General features: G+C 39.4%; 3 protein-coding genes across 3 annotated transcripts in view; 2 read left to right on the top strand and 1 right to left on the bottom strand.

The window, feature by feature from the left end:
- Window positions 1-234: 234 nt before the first annotated feature.
- Window positions 235-1,133, top strand: Taf11 (TATA-box binding protein associated factor 11). Its single transcript, XM_073968024.1, has 3 exons — window positions 235-605; window positions 667-851; window positions 912-1,133. Exons 1-3 carry the CDS (start codon window positions 319-321, stop codon window positions 1,046-1,048), a joined length of 609 nt encoding a protein of 202 aa, XP_073824125.1. The 5' UTR covers window positions 235-318; the 3' UTR covers window positions 1,049-1,133.
- Window positions 1,134-1,143: 10 nt separating this feature from the next.
- Window positions 1,144-21,540, bottom strand: part of ppk18 (pickpocket 18) — a 71,147-nt gene continuing 50,750 nt past the window's right edge. The window contains exons 3-8 of the mRNA XM_073968007.1: window positions 5,725-6,075; window positions 5,514-5,661; window positions 5,246-5,439; window positions 4,845-5,180; window positions 1,540-1,649; window positions 1,144-1,412 (exon numbers count right to left, since the gene is read on the bottom strand). Coding sequence (XP_073824108.1) covers window positions 1,144-1,412; window positions 1,540-1,649; window positions 4,845-5,180; window positions 5,246-5,439; window positions 5,514-5,661; window positions 5,725-6,075 — 1,408 coding nt within the window. The remainder of the gene's footprint in view (window positions 1,413-1,539; window positions 1,650-4,844; window positions 5,181-5,245; window positions 5,440-5,513; window positions 5,662-5,724; window positions 6,076-21,540) is intronic.
- On the top strand, window positions 16,054-17,445 carry LOC141394114 (zinc carboxypeptidase A 1-like). The gene has a single exon (XM_073968016.1). The coding sequence runs from the start codon at window positions 16,057-16,059 to the stop codon at window positions 17,323-17,325; it is 1,269 nt and encodes a 422-aa protein (XP_073824117.1). The 5' UTR covers window positions 16,054-16,056; the 3' UTR covers window positions 17,326-17,445.

A 21,540-nucleotide genomic window follows, 5' to 3' on the forward strand; every position in this document is an offset into this window, starting at 1 on the left:
TCCGAGAGGTACCCCTAAACGACACTTGTTCCTCTGCATTGCACTACTTGCAAACTTTTTTGCTGGGTATCGTCAAACTTAATGGCTATATTACACCATATGCTTTTTCACATGTATGTAGTCACTTTGGGTATGCTAATATACAGACCAGCTGCTGTCATACATGTGAAAAAGCATATGGTGTAATATAGCTATTATATAAGCGGTTATACGGTACCGGATACTCGTATATTGATATTCGGGTAACGATGCCTATAAAAAGGTAAACAGTAAACAAAAACAGAGGGATATTACAAATTTTTACTAAATCTTCTGAAAATGGACGATATATTTTTCCCACCTACTAAAAGCAACAGTTTGGATGATTCGGACGAAGTAGATTTGAAGTTCTTCGATTCTCATCATCATGACAATCACAAAACCAGCGAAAGTAGTCAAAATTCCGATTCGGATCACAAATCCGAGGACCATCGAGAAGATGGTGATGATAGACGTAGAATAAAGTCTGAAAATTCCGACAATAGAGACGATACAGATGGACATTCACAAAGTAAAAAGCAGAAATCGAAAAAGGAAATGGAAGAGGAGGAGAGGGAGAAGATGCAGTAAGTAATACTAGCCATAAGGAGGTGGAAGGAAGTATCCTTGTAAAATTGTTTCTTTCAGAGTATTGGTTTCAAATTTCACTGAAGAACAGTTGGACCGCTATGAAATGTACAGGAGATCTGCCTTCCCTAAAGCTGCCGTAAAGCGACTTATGCAAACGATAACAGGTTGTTCCGTTTCCCAGAATGTTGTTATTGCAATGTCTGGTATTGCCAAAGTGTTTGTTGGTGAAATTGTAGAGGAAGGTATGCTTAGAAAATACTTTGTTTTCAAAGATAGAAAATAACATTCTGGTATTCCTTTAGCTTTGGACGTTATGGAAGAAATGGGCGATACAGGTGCTTTGCAACCAAAATATTTACGCGAAGCTGTTAGACGTCTAAGACAACGCAATCGTATGCCCATAGGCAAATTTCAAAAACCATATTTTAGATTAAATTAATATTTAATTGCAGTAGCTATTTTTTATAAATTATTTTATTAGTTTTTGTGTTCTTATCGAAGAAAAATAAATTAATATTGAATTATTTTATTTTTTTAATTATCAAAAAGTTTTCCCATTAAAATAGTTGTGCGGCGTTTCGGTATCAATTCATTCCAATACAAATCATAAGCTGGTGGAGGTTCTTCTCTTGTAAACTTTCTATTTTTTATTACAGCTGATGTTTCTATTGCTTTCTTTTGTATATTCAGCTTCCAATTATTCCAATAAAATGATAAAAATTTACCTGTAGCATAATAGAGAATTTCCAATAAGCTAATGATACTGAATCCATACATTAGACCCATAATGCCGCCAAAGCGATCTGCAGAAGAAAAGGAATACAAATCTACTTTAAAATGAGCTACGAAAATATTCTTAAGAACATATAATGATTGAATTTCGTACCAAAATTACAATAAAAAAAAAAACAGTTTGTATTATTAACTTACTTAATAGCACAACCCAATCACCAATTATGTCCATTTCAGTAGCTTGAGCGAAGCGTTGTTTGAAAAATAATTTGACAATGGCCAATGGTTTTGAATCACTGAGATCTTTCCTGCAATAAAAACGTTTTTTACAATACGGATCGCTACTTCAAATGTAATATCCTGCGCCACATATATGTAAAAGGAGATGTAGATTTTGAAACGCTACTATTGGCCTGGAAGGAAGACAGATATCTCCTCTATCATGACTGAGAAGATAGATGCAAATCTTGGGGGTCGATTATGGATAGCAACCCAACATAAATTTCCATTTGCGCATTGAAATTCATACTTTTTTAGGATTGAATTATTAGCTAACGGGTTAAAACACTGATATTGAATGAATTTGAGAAAAAAATTCTGTCGTTTCACTTTATTTAATTTTATGATTTTCTCTTCTGGCAATGCAACTTCAGTTGAGTTGCTATCCATAATCGACCCCTTAGTAACAGCTTCATAATTTTGCGGTTGGAAGGGAGTTCGATTAGTAAATGGGTTACAAGGGATACACCTAAGGGGGAGTACTTTCACCACTTTTACTCTTAATAATAAACGAGATACTGAAGGATTTTGGGGACATCGTTTGGGGAGATCTTTACGTATGTTGACGTGTAGTCATTCTTATAACTGACATTTTTCTTTCAACGCTGCCAGAGCTCATGCAAGATGCTATTTGTCGCCTGTCCAGGTGACCCAAACTCAACAGACTTGGTGTAAATCCAAAAAAACTAAGATCGTACATTTTATAAGAATGGCATAACCCTTGTCCACCGTTTGCGATGGAAGAGGGACATTGATGTGCTCTGCTCCAGAACCTGCAAGAATCTACTATTTTTAAATTTTTTGACAAATTTATAATTGGAAATATTTTTGTTAAGCATGTCGCGTTTTGGACACATGTCTATCCTTTACAAAGGACCTCAGAGTTTTGCTTTTGCACCAGTCTGCCCAGTACAGACTTATCTCGCTTGACTCTAACGCTACGTACATAGAATGTATAGGGGTAGCTGTTAGAGGTGAAACTGACAAGGTGGTGGCCGATAAATAGCGGTACTCCAGGTTATAGGTCCAACATTAGCTCGGTTTTGGAAGGTCGTAATCGTATGGTCTTGGGGGACTTTAATGCTCATCATGAGTTGTGGAATTCAGTCCACAGAAATGACCAGGCTGGCTGAGATGATTGATAGCTGTACGTACATTGGAAGTTAACAGGTTGGTCGGGTAAGCATAAGCGGAACTATTGGTTAAATCATCTGAAGAGTCGCAACATTTGAGCCAGAATATGTAAATTGTGGGCAACGAAACCTGGAAAGAAAGAAGATTGGAACTTAGTCACGTTGGCGACGTTACGCTGCCTGATTTGTCGAGGACGAACCACCACAATTTACAATGGATAATGTTGCGAGCTAAATCATACAACGCGCCGGGCACTGATAGAATATCCATGGTAATGCTGCATCAGCTTGATGAGATGCCGAGAGTCGAGTATCTTACTAAAGTTCTCAACCTGTCCCTAGCCACTCACAGTGTTCCCAAAGTCTGAAAAATGGGCAGGGTGGTCGAGCTACTGAAGCTACCAGGCAAGGATACCACAAAACGTGAATCGTACAGATCGATTTTGCTTTTTCGTCCGTAGCAAAGACCCTTGAGACTTTACTCCTCCCAATCTTAAGAAATAGATATCCAGTTGCCTATCATCAGCATGGGAGCATTGGTTCCGTAAGCAGCACAGCACGACAACAGCGATACACGCCATCTCCATGCATATTAGTCGAGGACTCAACCAGAGTAAGACGTGCGATAGGACAGTGTTGGAGTCGCTCGACTTATTAAAAGCCTTTGATACCGTCGAGCACTCCACGCTGTTTTAGGACAGCGGAAAAGGTTTAAAACGTTGGATAATCAATTATATTTGTGGACGCAAGTCGTAAGTGGAATTAAGAAACCAGAAGTCCATTATCCGCACTCCTCCAGACGTTATTGAGATCGTAGCGTATGCGGATGAATGTACGATCTTGGAGTTAGGTACCTTCCCATATGTCATTTGTGAAAAGATGATCTCCTATTTGACTGATCTTTATACGTTTTTCCACGCGAGGAGCGACAAGCTGAGAAGTAGGAATAAGGTCCTCAAGTGGCTAGCCGGCAGCACTAGAAGTGCAGATGTTGACCACATATAACACGATAGGTCGGTCTGTGTTGCTATGCGGACTTGCGAATATAAGCAGCGCGAATATAAGTGCAAGGCTATGGATAAATATTCAAACTGTCAGAATGCCGCCCTGAGAACTGCAACACGGTGCCTCCTCAATGTCTTCAGTGGACCATCTACATAAGGATACAAAACTTCTTCCAGAGCTTATCTGGTTATATCGAGCCGTAGAACTTCTTAGTTCCTAGGACCCCACCCAGATATGTCAGGAGGGATCTTTATGATCTAGAAAGAGAAGTCCAATGTTACAAAGAGAACCACTAGATCAAAAACCTATCAAGCAGGTTTAAATAGATGCCATAAACAACTATAGTCTGAATGCGATCCTCGGAGAATAGCCGCCATCAATCGCAGCTGAGGAGCGTCAGTTGTCACTACAAACCAGAGTGGTTTTAGCTCTACTACGCTCGGGCGGTGCAGCCGTCCTAAAGGGCAATGATCGATGCACCCTTCCAAACCAACTCAACTAACTTCAGTAGATTTGTGGTTAGATCTCATCGAAGCAGCCACATTCCTAGAACTGGAGACAGACCCAAATTAAGCAGAAAAATTAACTTACAAACATAAATTAAAAGCACTGTTACAACAACAAAGGAGTCTGTCTGGCCCCTCCGGAGATGAGTGGATCCATGAAGATCACTTCCACAAAGCTTGACCATCTATACATATGGATATAAAATGATTGAGATATGTCCGTTTCCCAAGCAAAAATTCTAACTATTTTAAAAGCACTGGAGCTGATACAAAAAATTTAAGTGGTTATTGTGGTCTTTATCGACAGCCAGTCGGAATCTGTACACCTCGACAACTTTTATATAGATCGAAAACAGTTGCAGGGTCTTGAGGCATATCTGGACGATTATATTGAGTCGTATAACCTTCCTTACTTCTTTCTACTCAACATGGCCGAGATCATAATTGCTGTAGGGGTCATCAAGGGAATTTCGAATTTGTATAAGCTTCTGAATTTGTATGATACTCTAAGTAATAGTGGCGCAGGTACAATAAGCGGTAGTACATATGTACAATGCATGTTAATTTCTTAATAGCTTACAATAAACCATGACTATATTTTCCTCCATAGGCCCTACGCATAGTCATCTCATTTAAATGTATTCTAAAATTGACACCATCACATGTTGGCAGACAATGACGACATTTGTGCCTTGTTGTTGAATCACCTTCACTTTCGTTATTTTCATCGCGAACATGAGCGAAATAATTCCAATCGTACCATTTGGCATTCCATTCGCGCAGACAAGGTAAGGCATTAAAATTACAATAGGTTAAGTTCTTCATAGCGCCCATGGGAGGACTGACACAACCGCAATGTTTTGTCATGGATTCCGAACGACATTGTAACAAGCATTCGTCTATTGAATAATACGATCTGTAAGTTAACAGATTATATCTAAATTGAAATAGTTTATGTTTACATATACATATGTAGTTTACCTATTCAAAACCTTTTGTCCCTCATCTGGAAAATAACAATTGCGTACCGTTGGTTTAAATTGTCGTATACTATCACTGGAATCATAAAATTCTGGTTGTATGGGTATTTCCACAATGGAATAGTAATCAACTAGTATATGACCTATATGACTTGATTGTATGTTGGGATAGTCATACTGAGGGAACACAGTTATCTTAAACAAAAGAGAAATTGTAGTAAACAAATTAAAAAATAAAAAAAAAAACTAAAAATTATTTCCACTCTTACCTCAAAGGCCTCAATATCAAAATCACGAACTGTAAAATCCTCTCGATTACTTTGTAAAACAAATTGTATCGAATTCAGAATAGAATTGGCTTCAAATTGTATTGGTTGTTTTTCTCGAATAAAACGATTATCTCCATTTCTGATTTCTCTGTTAAATACGAAATAAATCTATATTAAACTTTATATGTAAAGATTTATATGGAATACCTACTCATTATAAGCATAACTTTCACGTTTGTAATTAAACATACAACAGACTCCATTAGTGGTTAGACGTCGTCGAAAGTAATCACTTATATTCACAGGAATACCATATACAATACCTCTTATAATAAGATTTTCACAATCGGGACCAAGTTCCGTTAATATATCTTGAATTGGATAATCACTGGTTTTATGCACCACCTTTAGAAGAATATCCAATTTTGCCAATATTGTTTCATTGGCTTTATTTTCATCGTTAGGGAATAGATAGAAATCATCTAAATGTAATAAATAGTTAAACATTTCTTTGGGCGTTGTAGCTAGAAAATTGTGTTTGAAACGTTGCTGTATGGAAAACCTGAAGGAGAAGAAAGTAAATGAAGATTAACGAATTGAGCTGTGCTTAATTATTGTAAATGTGTATTTCGACTCGATCCACCATAATATGGAGGGTATAATTAACTTCGTCATTCCGTTTGTAACACATCGAGATATTGGTCGAGAACCTATAATGTATATCGTCACCATCGTATCCCCTAAAGCCTGGCAGGAGGCGAGGGTAGTATTTATCCCCAAACCTGGGAAGGCAAGTTACGCAATTCCTAAGTCTTATCGTCCGATAAGCCTAACATCCTTCCTGCTTAAAACCATGGAACGAATAGTCGACACCATGATTAAGAGCAAGATTCCAAACGATATGCTTAAATACAAACAACATGCATACGTTAAAGGTAGATCAGCGGAAACCACATTACATGAGGTTGTACACCACATCGAGAGCACCTTCGACAGGAAGATGTATACACTAGCGGTATGCATTGATATCGAGGGTGCTTTCAACAACGTCAGCACCGAAACCCTTAACCAATCCTTAGATAAGTTTCAGGTGAATCGGTCCCTTAGGGACTGGATAAGCCACATGCCAAGGAATAGATGGATAAGCTGCGGGCTACTTGACGTAAAAATAAAGGACAAAGTTGGTCAGGGTACGCCACAGGGGGGGGGGGGGGGATTTTATCCCCACTCCTATGGGTCACTACCATAAATAGCCTATTAAGGACTAAGGAACCGATGAGGGATTTGACCCAGTCTGTTATGCAGACGACGTTATAATACTTCTGAAGGGTAAGAATCCAAACTTGCTATGCAGAAGAGCTGAATCAGTCCTAAAACTAGCGTACAACTGGGCTAGACCAAGAGGTCTTAATGTAAACCCAAAAAAGCGGAAATATGTCTGTTTACTAGGAAAACAAAACTGGGACACTTTGAAGAACCAGTTTTCCTAAACAAGACGATCAATATTTCCAACAAAGTCAAATATCTGGGAGTAATTCTGGATAGGAAACTTAAATGGAAAGACCATATTCAAGAAAGAGCCAATAAAGCTCATAGATGTTGGTCAACCTGTAGAAGGGCTATAGGCCCCAAGTGGGGTCTTAATCCTAAGATGACACACTGGTTTTACAAAAGCGTAGTTAGACCTACTCTAACATACGCTTCAGTAGTCTGGTGGACAGCTATGGATAAAAAGTGTAATATTAAAATACTACAGAAAGTCCAACGAATGTGCTGTCTAAGTGTAAGCGGCGCAATGAGGACAACATCAATGAGGGCATTAGAAACTATTCTATATATGGGGGTTCTGAGTGAAATCGGACACTTTTTCAAGATGAGGTTTTTGATTTCCTTTATTTTTTGCTATGGTGATGCTGCTCATTAGCAAAACACTTTAGTATATTTTCAGATCTTTTTTGACTAACGGTTCCAGAGATATCGCGCCTTGAAAAAGTCAAATTCTGTAAAAACTACATGCAATGAAATACTCATAGCTTCTTTAATAATGGTCCAATTTGAAAAAATCTCTTTTTGTATGTTTTGTTGTTTTATCAGCTATTCAATAAAAAATAGCGAAAAAATTGCACAGTGGGCTTGGATGCTATTTTCGCGATTTAATATTTAAAATCAATTTTTAATGATGTTCGACCCTTTCGATTTTCTTTAATTATTTTTGTATTAAACTACGTTCAATTACAAAAATTTTAAGTCCTATGTGGTAATGGGATTCGGACGATTACTATTTTTTCTGAATTTTTTAAAATTGTTTTTGTATTAAAATAATTAAAGAAAATCGAAGGGGTCGAACATCATTAAAAATTGATTTTAAATATTAAATCGCGAAAATAGCATCCAAGCCCATTGTGCAAATTTTTTGCTATTTTTTATTAAATAGCTGATAAAACATACAAAAAAAGATTTTTTTCAAATTGGACCATTATTAAAGAAGCTATGAGTATTTCATTGCATGTAGTTTTTACAGAATTTGACTTTTTCAAGGCGCGAAATCTCTGGAACCGTTAGTCAAAAAAAATCTGAAAATATACTAAAGTGTTTTGCTAATGAGCAGCATCACCATAGCAAAAAATAAAGGAAATCAAAAACCTCATCTTGAAAAAGTGTCCGATTTCACTCAGAAACCCCCATATACACCCAATAGAAATCCTGATAAGGTATGAAGCGGCTGTGGCAGCTATTCGACTTAAAGCGATGGACGAGTGGATCAGTGAGGACCACGTAACATACCATCAAAACATTCTACAGGTAACAACGGGAGAGTCAATGGATAACATTGTATCGGACCGTATACCTGAAACATTTGTAGCTGCCTCATGCGAGGCATTAATTCCAGACAGAGACTCGTGGATCGGCGGAAATCCAGCACAAATGCCGACTGGAAACTGTTGTTATACAGGTGCTAGGTGGGAGAACGGGACTGGGTCTCTTTATTGAAGAACCAGAGACCGAAATATCTCTTCGTTTGTCGGATCACAATACGGTCCATCAAGCGGAGATCCGAGCGATCACAGAGTGTGTGAACTGGCTTAATGCCAACACGAGACCAACTACTGTAAACGTCCTTACGGACAGTAAAACTGCAATCAAAGCAATAACATCCAAGACAGTAAAATCACAAACAGTCTTGGATTGTATAAATTCAATCAACAGCTATACTCAGCATGGCACGGTGCGTATAATATGGGTACCGGGACATGCGGGGAATAGAGGTAATGAGATAGCAAATTCTTTGGCAAAAAAGGGAAGGGAATTAGCAACCGTAAACTTAGCGAACGCAAAGCCACTAAACGGGTCTCGGCTAGAGTTAAAAATCTGGGCAAAAAATGCCCACTTATCCCTATGGAATAGAGAGAAATTAAGGAAAACCACGAAAATCCTATGGGGAGACCCAAATGAGGAAAAAACTAAAAACCTATTACTGCTAGGTAAAGCAGAGTTGAGTAGACATACAGTTGTTCTTACAGGTCACCTGGGTTTACAAGCTCATCTGCAAAAAATTAATTGTGCAGACAACAGCGTATGCAGGGCATGCGGAGAGGATGATGAAACATTGGAGCATTTTCTCTGCCAATGCCCCGCTTTCGCAAACATCAGATCCCAGTTTTTAGGGAATGACACAATACCAGATCTTAATCAGGTAATTGTAGACGACCTAAAACAATTACGGGATTTTGTTAAGGGAACAGAGTTCCTTAAATAAATTATAGTAGAGTCCCCTTCTTCAAAAAACTTAGACTAGAGCGCACAACAGGCCTACTTCATGGCTTATGTGTATGTCCACCAGGACATGTGGCTATTACTCGCCCCTCTTTTCAACCTAACCTAACCAAACCATATCGTCACCAGAAATGTCCGAAGACGTAACCCACATGAAAATCAAAATTCGTTTTTTGACGGAATCTGATACATAAAGCTAAATACATGCTCTAGCAAAAATAACGATCCCATTCAGAAATCGCATTTTGGAAAATGGGATAACATTTCAGATGTTGTTGTAATGACAGATCCCACAACCAAGCGTTTTCGCGGTTTTAGTTTTATTACTTACTCATATTCGTACATGATTGATAATATCCGAAATACTCGCCTTAAAAGATTGATATTCTATAAGACCGTTTTTCATTATACCCTCAGCCTTTAGGCTAAAGAGGGTATTTACACTTTGATACGACCAAAAATGTGCCTCATCGAAATAATGGTTTTAGACCCCAAGTATGTTTGTACGATATCCGTTTCAGATAATTTTGAGTAGATCTAGCAATGTCCGTCCGTCTGTCTGTCTGTCTGTCCGTCTGTCTGTCCATCTGTCTGTCTGGCTGGCTGGTGCGCACGATAACTCTCGAACGGATCAATCGATTCGGTTCCAATTTTGGGTATCGAAATATTTTGTCCAGATTCGATTTAAGTTCGAAGATGGGCCATATAGGTCCACTCCTTCAGGTGCCTCCCCCACAAATGTTCAAAAATTGTCGCAAAATTTGTGCGCCCGATAAATCTTGTAGGGAATAACTGATTTGGTCCTTACTTTGCACATCGTGTAATTTCTACCAAACTTAGATTAGGTTCCAATATGGACTCAATCGGTCCACTCCTTCGGGTACCTCCCACACAAAATTTCGGAAAAGTTCAGTTTAGGACCTGGTCTCGAATTGCTTTGATTTTTGTTTACGCAAGTTGTATTCGCTGTCCTCTATACGACGCTGTAAGTTTCATTAGGGGCAAGTCCATACTTCCTGAGAAAATAGCCTGAAAGTTACAAAAAACCCTATGACACCGTGTGTAGTGCTTGGAGCGCAAGATAACTCTCGAACGGATCTGCCGATTCGGTCCAAAATTTGGCTTTCGTAATATTTTGTCCAAACTTAGTTCAAGTTCAAAGATGGATTATATCGGTCCACTCCTTCCGGTACCTCCCCCACAAAAGTTCGAAAATGTTCGGAAAATTTGTGCGTACGATAACTCTTGAAGAGAGTAACCGATTTGGTCCATACTTTGCACATCGTGTAATTTCTACCAAACTTAGATGAGGTTCCAATATGGACTCAATCGGTCCACTCCTTCGGATACCTCCCACTCAAAATTTTGGAAAGTTCAGTTTAGGACATGCTCTCCAATCGCCTTGGTTTTTGTTGTAACATCTTGTATTCACTGTCCCCTATACGAAGGTACAAGTTTCCTCAGGGGCAACTCCATACTTCCTGAAAAAATAACCTGAAAGTTGAAAAACAAACCCTATGACACCATGTTTATGGGTGGAACGCAAGATAATTCTCGAACAGAAATGCGGGTTCCGTCCAAAATTTGGTCTTCGTAAAATTGTTTACAAACTTACTTTAAGTTCGTAGATAAGCTATATCGGTCCACTCCTTCAGGTACCAACCCCACAAAAGTTCAAAAATATTCGGAAAAATTGTGCGCACGATAACTATTGATGGGAGTGACCGGTCCATACTTTACACATTCTCATAATATCTACCAGATATAGATCAGGTTCGAATATGGACTATATTTGTCCACTCCATCCCGTACCTCCCACACAACATTTTTGATAAGTTCACTTTAAGACCTGCTATTGAATCACTTTGATTTTTGTTGAAGCAGCTTGCATTCGCTGTCTCAATTACGATGGTAAACGTTTTTTTAGGGGCAAGTCCATACTTCTTGAGCAAACAGCCCGAAGAGTGTAAAAACCCCCTATGGCACCATATGTTCTGGCTGGAGATCCACTTCCATAACGGTCAATGTCGATCCATTCCTTTTAGTATCTCCTAGGCAAAACTTTTGATCTTTAATCCTAATCAACATTTTTGTCGGTTCAAACACCCAACATTTTTAAAACCCCCCAAATACATACGTATTTTGGGAAAAAATTGTTTCTATCTACACAGGCTGAGGGTATATCTCTGTCGGCAAAGCCGACTGATACTTTTTTACATGTTTTATAACGTTTTTCTTCTCCTGTAAACTTATGGCGTTGTGGGTTACGGCTTTGGGCATTTCAGGTTACTATATACATATATTCCTGATCTGCATAAAATTCAAAGTCGATATAACCTTTTTCGTCTGCCCTTTCTTAATAATCCACGCCTGAGGATGACTGAAAATATTTTTTTTTGATAATCCACGCCTGAGGATAGCTGAGAAAGATATTTTTTAATAATCCACTCTGAGGATAACTGAGCAAAATATTTGTTTAATAATCCACGCCTTAGGATAGCTGAGAAAGGTAGCTTGTCGCAGATAGCTGTGGCATACGCGGACGACGTGTTGCTATAGTGGAAAAATCTTTGTCTCCTCATGTAGATGGTCCACTGGAGATATGAAGAGGCACCCTGTTGCAGTTCTTAGGGCGCCATTCTGACACGTTTGAATATGCACTTATATACGCGGACCACACTGTTTCCGAATAGCTTACCACATACCGACCTATCGAGTTATATGTGATCTGCACCCAAAGCGCTGCCGTCTACTGACTTGAAGACCTTATTCTTACATCCTAGCTTGTCGCAGATAGTTGTGTCATACGCGGACGAAGTGAGCATGCTGTCGAATGTGAACCCTTGAATCTTGGGGTAGTTAGTGTTCGGAATTCCCCTATCATAGACTATGACATTCAACTCAGTGTTCAAATCAGCAGTTCATGTGGTGAACAGAATGGTTTTAGAGACGGATATTTAGATATTCCTCGCGTGGGAAACACTGGTAAAATTAGTCAAATAGGAGTTCAGCCTTTCACAAATGCCATTAGTTAAGGTACCTGCCGCTAAGATCGTACAATCATCCTCATACGTTACGATCTCAATGACTTCTGGAGGGGGATGATATACAGGAGATGTAGAGTTTAAACAGCTCTGGAGGTATCACCCCACCTTGGGGAACTCCCTGATTCACTCTATGGGGCTTGGACTTCTTGTTCGTGACTAACTGGCGTCCACACATATAAATGATTATCCAACATTTGAAACTTGGCCTGAGAGTAGTCTGTTCAATGTCCTCAAAAAGCGAATAGTGCTTGCTAGCTCAAAGGCTTTTGATAAGTCGGGCGCCACCAAAACAATCCTATCACACGTCTAGCTCTGTTTGGGTCCTCGACTAATTTATGTGGAGATGGCTTGCAGCGCTGTTGTTGTGCTGTACTGCTTACGTAACCCATGCTGATTATCGGCAACTGGATAGCTATTTCTGACGCTGGGGAGAAGTAAAGTCCCAAGAGTCTTTGCTACGGGTGACAAAAGCGAAATTGGTATGACGCCTTTGCTGGCATCATTGCCTGTCTTCAATAGCGGGAGCACATTTAACAGACGTCGGGAACGTTGTGGGTGGTTAGCAACAGATTGAGAACTTTAGTGAGATACTTGACTCCCTGCTCATCCAGCTGTTTCGGCATTACCTTCGGAATTCCATAAGGTCCCAACGCTTTGGATAATTTAGCGTACCTCGTGGCATTCGGAGCACCATCCATTGTAAATTGTGGTGGTTCCTCCTCGTCAGGAAGATATATAATGCGACGTAGTACTATTCTCTTCGCCTTGTCACTCCCGGTGTCGAATAAAATAACTTGCGCACCTCTTCGGATCAGTCAGCGTAACGTCACCGAACGTGACGTATGTCCTATCTTTCTTCTTAACAGTGTTCGAGATTACTTAATCCTTCCCACAATTCACTTATACCAGCTGCACTTATATATTGCAACTCTTAAGATGTTTTAGCCACTTGTTCCGCTTATACAACCCGGCCAACCTGGTAACTTACGGTGTCAGTTCCCTTATTTTCGGGTCACTGGGTTGTGCTCACGCTCATTTGCTAATCCCGTCGCCTCTTCTGGGAAATTTGGTCTCACTTCGGGTATTCGACCAGCAGGAAAATGCGAGCAGTTGCAGCAGTGATTATGTCTCAGAACGTCCTTTCTGCTACCCAAACATCAGAAGTGTTGGACAGATCTCTGAAGCAGTGACTAGTGAACTCTTTGAAACTTGGCCAATTAGCTGTCCCATGATTGATGGAAGTGCGGTGTTCAGAGGTGATGAAATCGGACTGTCTGCTGATGGAGACAATTATGAGGAGATGAACATGCTATCGAATGTGATCCCTAGAATCTTGGGGTAGTTAGTAGTCGGAATTCTACTACCATCGAACATGACATTCAACTCAGTGCTCACCTCTGCAGTCCATGTGGTAAATGAAGTTGCCGAAGATTTAGAGGCGGATATTTGCATACTCCTCGCGTGGAAAACGGTGGTAAGATTAGTCAAATAGGAGTTTAGACTTTAACAAATGACATCCGGGAAGGTACCTGAAGATAAGATCGTGCAACTATCCGCATACGTTACGATCTCCATGTCGATTAGAGGGCGTGGAATACAGTTCCGGAGATAAGGACTTATTGTTCCTGAATTCCACGTGCGACTGGCGTCCACACATATTAATGATTATCCAACGTTTCAAACATGGCAGGAGGGCAGTCTGCTCAATTTCCTCTAACAGCAAAGCATCAAATGCTTTTGATAAAGCGGGCGCCACCAATACTGTAATAATACTCTGGTTGTGTCCTCGATTAATATACGTAACCCATGCTGATGATCGACAACTGGATACTTACTTCTGACCCGGGGGAGTAAGAAGTTCTCAAGAGACTTTGCAAGAGTCTTTGCTACAACTGTGCTAGCATCCTTGCCTAGCTTTTGTAGCGGCACCAGCCTGTCTATTTTCTAGAATTCGGGAACGATGTGGTTGTCTAGCGACAGTAAGATACTCGATTCTGGGCTCATCCAGCTGTTTCGGCATTACCTTGGGGATTCCATAAGGTCCCAACGCTTTGGATAATTTAGCGTACCTCGTGGCATTCGCAACATCATCCATTGTAAATTGTGGTGGTTCGTCCTCGTCAGGAAGAGATATAATGCGACGTAGTACTATTCTCTTCGTCCTGTCACTCCTGCGGTGCTTGACAAACTTTCGATTAAAATAACATGCGTACTTCTTCACTTATTCCAGCTCTAATGTTGCAACTCTTCAAATGAATTGGGCACTTGTTCCGCTTATGCTTACCGACCAACCAGTGTCAGCTCCCTGACTTTGGGAGCACTGGGTTTGGCTCACGCTCATTTGCTAATTTGGTCTGGGAAATTTGGTCTCACTTCGGGTATTCGATAAGCAGCTATATAACAAGCGCCAGGAGCAGTGATGATGTCTCGGAACGTCCTTTTTGCTACCCGAACATCAGAAGGGTTGGGCAGATCTGTTAAGCGCTAAGTAGTGAACTCTTTGAAATTATGCCAATTAGTTTCCCATACCTGATGAAAGTGCACCGTTCATAGGTGATGAAATCGGGCGGTCCGCTGATAGAAACAATTATGGACAGAACCGAAATAGGTCTGTATTAAACATACTAGCGCAATAGGATAGCTAATCCCCTACTTCCACTTAATAATTCTAGTAGTGGCGTCCTCATAGACCGTGCAAAACAACAACAACAACTCCATCTCGGTAGTTCCACACCTGACTCAACCCTCATACATTCCATGTACATTTCATCAGAGCATACGTGATCACACTCGGCACGGAGGTGCCAAAGTTTTTCGGTAATTTACAACATTGCCGAACAGCCATTTGTCGATGGTTACGAAGTTTTTCGGCAATTCACACACACTTACGACCCGAACGTAAAGAAAGAGCGTTGAAGAGAGAGAAAATGTTTTGATTTGTTTTTGTTTTGTAGCTTGCGTGCATACAAACTTACTAACACACTGTCATAAAATGCCAATGTTTTGAATACAGACCACTTATGGTGCGATCCTTTTTCAGTAACCTTCACAACGGTGTTGTTGTTGATCTTGGCCCCGTCGCGAAGTTGATATTCTTCCGACTCATGAAATCCACTATCTCCTCTATCTTACCTCGGAGTTCATTGCAATTAAATTGTAAAAAGGATGCATTTTCAGGGACTGGTCCTGAGTTCTCCTTCGTCCTGGCAGTGACAAAAAGATTCCGGAGGATAAAAACGATACAAATACTGGCCGGAACACATGTGTTGTGGGGTTCCGGGTCCATCCGTTATGGAAGAACCCGCCGCCATGGAAATGCTGATGAAAAGATCGGTCCTTTCACGACTTCCTTTGAACCAATGCAAAAGATCCTATAAAACATGACATCGAATAAAACTAATTCCATGATTTTTTTTATAAAGATTTAATTTCATTTCCGCTTACCGTTCTTGTTTTATAGCTAACCAAAAGTTTATCAATTGTTTTCTTTTCAAGTGTTTTTGTTAAAGTCTATTGGCCGTCATTATAAAACGGCTGTACGCACACATTTTCATATATTACTCGTTTGGCTCCTATAATTCTAATCGCTCTCTCTTAAAGAGCTACCAACCAACCCATTGCTAGGTAGTTATCAGGTTAAAGTGAAATCACCATAGGAGACCGACCTATAAAAGCCATAAAATTAAATAGTTTTGCGACTATTCGTCGAAAGTGTTCGCGCCATGAAGGGTTTATCCACTACTTTGGTCGTGGCCATATTGGGCTTGGCCTCCGTTTCTTTGGCTTTGAAGGCCCGTTACGATAACTACCACGTTTATCAATTGCAGCCAAGTACAGTGGAACAATTGGAATTCATTAAGAAATTGGACGGTTCTCGGGATTCGTACATCTTCTTGGATGCTGTGCACTATGTCAACGCGAAAATCCATGTTGTCGTAGCTCCTCATCGGGTGCCTGATTTTGTTAGATCATTGGAAAAACATTCCATTGCCTATGAACTTTTGGAAACCAATGCCCAATCTCAATTGGAAGACGACATTGTGGCCAATCCCAATAGACGCACTGATGATTACAGTTGGGAGGAATATCATGAATTGGATGATACCTATAACTGGATGCGTTCCTTGGAGGCTAAATACCCTGGTATTGTTTCTACCTTCGTAGCTGGTACTACTTATGAAGGCCGTGACATTTTGGGTGTTAAGGTAACATATGGTCCTGGCAAAAAGGGAATTTTCTTGGAAGGTGGTATGCATGCCCGTGAATGGATTGGCCCAGCCACCAGCACTTATATTCTCAATCAATTGTTGACCAGCACCGATAGAGAGGTACGCATGATTGCTGAAAGCTTTGACTGGTACGTTGTACCACACGCAAATCCCGATGGTTTTGTCTACACCCACACCACCGATCGTTTGTGGCGCAAGACCCGTACTCCCTATGAAAATGATTGTTATGGTGCTGATCCCAATCGTAACTGGGGCTTCCATTGGAATGAAGTTGGTGCCAGTGATAGTCCATGCTCTGACACTTATGCTGGTCCCTATGCTTTCTCCGAAATTGAAACAAAATCATTGTCCGAATATATTGCCACCGAGTTGAAGGGAAAGATTTACTTGTATGTCTCTTTCCATTCCTACTCCCAGTTGTTGCTGTTCCCCTATGGTCATACCAGTGAATTGCCACCAAATTACAATGATTTGAAGCGCATCTTTGATGCTGCTGTTGCTGCTATGTCCGTACGTTATGGTACCAAATATACTGGTGGTAACATTTATGATGCCATCTACCCGGCTGCTGGTGCTAGTGTTGACTGGGCCTATGGCGAACAGGATGTTAAATATGCTTTCTGTTATGAATTGCGTCCATCAAGTTTGTATATCTGGGTTGGATTCAAATTGCCAGCTGCTCAAATTATCCCCACCGGTGAGGAGACCATGGACTCATTGATGGCCATGATCAAAGAAGCCGGTATCACACAGTTCTTGTAAGGGGAAAGGTTAATATAGATTTTGGAAGTGACGAATTTATGACTTTGGTAACAAAGTTCAAAATGTGATAATGTGCGTGTGCTATTTTTAATAATAAATCATTGCACTTTTATTATTGTGGTTTGTTTGTTTTATTTTCTTTTTGTTTATAGATTTCCTTTCACTTTTTGTTATTGGAAATCTTGGCTCGGCTGTGTTCTTATCAGACTTCTTTCACTAATTAAATTTACGATTAAAGTAATCCAATACAAGTGCCGTTTATTGCTTTGGTTTGTTTGACTGATCGTTTGACTACATTGGCAAAAATATATAAGTATATGACGTTGCAATCTTATCGTTTAGCTGCCAACAAATGATTTATAATTTTTAAGGGATATCATAGAAATTTATTGTTTTAAATTTATGACCACTTAACAAGAATTTCCCATCATTGTGCCAAACGGCTTAGTTTAGCTGAATAGAGAGATTTGATAAAAGTTGGACAAAATTATGAGAACTAAGCAATTTAAGGGAATTTTAGAAAAATACTTTTACTGGGAAATTTTATATCTCTTTTAATAACACAAATATATTCTAAATTGGATTTAAAACATTTTCTGAAAACAACACCATACACGGTGTGCCTTAACCAAATTTAAATGGAAGGTGCTTACACCTGGGAAGTTTTTGCAGATTCTGAAACTACAATGCTCATAGATAAGAAATATCAAGAAAAAAAAAAACGTCAGAGGGATTTTCAAATAAATTGCGATTTAAGTTCACATTTTTAGGGGTTCTTTAGGTTTTCACGATTTTGCGTGGAACCGCGTGTCCAATGTAAATGGGCCTAACAAAAATGTTGTAGCTGCGAAAATTCTCCACAAGATTGACCTTTATGATATTTTCGTAGGTTTTACCGTTTTTGAGATATAGAAGTTCAAATTGAGACAATGCACTGACTGTATCGCCTCCTTATAAAACAATATCATGCTCAGTGTGCCTTAACTAACTTTTTATGAAAATCGCTTACACATGGGGAGATTTCGCGGATTCTGAAACAGCAATGTTCATAGATAAGAAAAATAAAAAAGCAGAAAAAATCGCCGCAGGGATTTTTAAATAAATCGCGATCAATCGCGGTTTCCAAGCAAAATTAGTGAGAACCTAAAAAACCCCTAAAAATGTGAACTTAAATCGCGATTTATTTGAAAATCCCTCCGGCGATTTTTTTTTTGTTTCTTGATATTTCTCATCTATGAGCATTGTAGTTTCAGAATCTGCAAAAACTTCCAGGTGTAAGCACCTTCCATTTAAATTTGGTTAAGGCACACCGTGTATAATGTTAATTTATTGAATTTTTAAACTTTGAAGAATAAAATATACCAGCGTGTAAGAAAGACCATCGCTGAATAACTCAAAAGTCTTACTAATTTATTATACATCATTGTTAAACCACGGCAGATGACAATAAAAAGAGAATACTAGAGTTGGACAATGTAGCTCCAAAAAGTATGAGTGATGTCATACAAACTAAAGTATGAACTTAAGTATACGTATTTTTTCATACAATCGGTGTCAACGATTGGAACTATGTAGTGCACTAGATCGTTCAATTGAACTCGATTGGCACAATTCTAGAGAATACGTGTTGTTTGTTTATACTTTTTCTTTCATTGGCGGGCATCCCTGATTGTAAGCGAAATTGTAAAGAGATTATTTAAGGGAGAAATAAATAATTATATTTTTACTTTATTGTATTAATTAAATAATGTTTCATATAGGGTAAGTGTACCAATAGTCGGCACTTTAAGGATTTGCTTAACTTCTATCATTAGCCATTCCAAGTAAAATTTTTTAATTGCAATGAATTGAAGCTTAATCGCTTCAAATTTTGTTTACTTTCCGATGATACAAACATTTTTGCATTTTTTCTTATAAGACTTGTAAAATTTGCGAATTTGTTGAATATAGTCCGACTACTACCAAATATAATACGCCTCTTTCTCTCTGGGACCCCCATAAGCAACCAAAATTTCGTGACCATCCGATCAAAACGGCGACCTGTAGTGTGATTGCAAAAAAATGGAAGAATTGGATGTATTGCCGACTATTGTGGTATCTCCCTTGTTTGAGCACCATCGCCAACCTATTTTACACCAATGTAAAGGCAATATTTTCTTCTTATATTGACATGCTTTGCCGTTGGAATACCCCTACTAGAAGCCGATATATTCACAATGAATTAAACATTGAATTTGCCTCCACATGAGCTGTGGGCCCCCATCAACCCCCAAAATTTCGTGGCTATCCGATCAAAATTCCAACCTGTAGCGTGATTACAAAAAATGGAAAAATTGGATATATTATTGACTTTTGCGATATCTCGGTTGTTTGCCCACTTACGCCAACATGCTTTGCATCAATATAAAGGAGATCTTTACTTCTTCCATTGACGGGCTTTCCTTTTGGAATACTCCTAGCAGAAGTGGAGATATTCACATAAGAAAAAAAACGTTGACTTTTCTCCACATAAGCTTTTTGCTTATTCCGACCATCACCAAACCTAATAGGCTTCTTCCTCTTTGCGACCCGCATCAACACCCAAATAGTGACGATCCGATCAAAATTGCGACCTGTAGCGTGATTACAAAAAAATAGAAAAATGGGATGCATTTCTATTAGAATATCTCTGTTGTTTGACCACCTACGACAACCTACTTTACATCGTTGTAAAGGTGATATTTTCTTCTTTCCTTGTCAGGTTTTGCTTTTGATATACATCTTAAAGAAACAGAGATATTGGCTTTGAAATGAAACGTTGACCTTTTCTCGAAATAAGTTTTTGCCCATTCCGACCCCTGAATATTATCCGACCATCATCAAAATCAATAGGCCTCTTCCTATGTGGGACACCCATTAACCCCCAAAATTTCGTGACGATACGATCAACATTGCGACCTGTAGCGCGATTTCGGAAAAAATTGAAAAATGGGATGTATTACCGACTATTGCTATATCTCCGTTATTTGGCCACCTACGTCAACCTACTTTACATCATTGTAAAATTGGGATATTCTACTTTCATAGTAAGGATTTGCTTTTGGTAGCTCCCCAACCGAAGCTGTGATATTCGTCATTATAATTAAAATCGAAAAAATGGAAAGTTGGGTTGTATTAGCGACTATAGCAATATCTCTGCTGTTTGGCCACCTATGACAACTTACTTCACTTGCTTTTGATATACCCCTTATAGATGCGGAGATATTCGCTTTGAAATAAAACGTTTACCTTTTCTCCAAATAATTCTTCCCCACACAGTGGTGTAGGGTATAAAAACAAAAGAAAAACAAACCCCTCTAAAGTTGACGACCCCCGCAAACGTTTTAATGACCATGATCTGCGAATCTGCACCTTGAATGTTCGCACTCTTTATAGAGAAGGTGCAGTTTACGCATTGGTAGATGTACTTGAAAAGTACAAGGCCGACATTACTGCCATACAGGAAATACGATGGAATGGGAAAGGCGCATTAACAACACCTAAAGGTGACGCACTGTATTATAGCTGCCATGACATAAAGCATGAGTTTGGTTGAGGATTTGTAGTGGTCGGAGGTTAAAACACCTGATCTCCAGCTTCACGCCAGTGAATGAAAGACTTGCTACAATTCGAATAAAAGCAATATTCTTCAACATCAGCTTTATTTGCGCTAATGCTCCCATTGAAGATAAGGACGAACAGACCAAAGATATATTTTATGAGCGCTTAGAAGAAACATATGACCGTTGTCCTCCCCATGACATTAAAATTATACTAGGCGATTTTAATGCCAAAATTGGAAAGGAGAATATCTTTGGCCCAACAGTCGGGAAATTCAGTCTCCATAGCGAAACATTTGACATTGGAATGAGGCTGGTAGACTTCGCAGCGGCAAAAACATGGTAGTTAGCAGTACCAGATTTAAGCATCTCGATATTCATAAGGGCACCTGGCTGTCACCAGATCAAATCGATCACGTTGTGATAGATGGAAGACATTCATCGAGCGTGTTGGATGTACGATCGTTCCGAGGCGCAAACATAGACTCGGACCACTACCTAGTTGCAGCAAAGGTACGTACCAGATTAAACGTCGCAAATAAAGTACAAACAGACATAACACGGAAGATGGACATCGGTAAGCTGCAATCACAACAAATAATCATAAGCATATTCCACTCAACTGGTCCAATTGCTT

This window comes from Musca autumnalis, unplaced genomic scaffold, assembly GCF_047663935.1.
Source record: "Musca autumnalis isolate F117 unplaced genomic scaffold, ASM4766393v1 scaffold_2, whole genome shotgun sequence".
NCBI classification, from domain to species: domain Eukaryota; kingdom Metazoa; phylum Arthropoda; class Insecta; order Diptera; family Muscidae; genus Musca; species Musca autumnalis.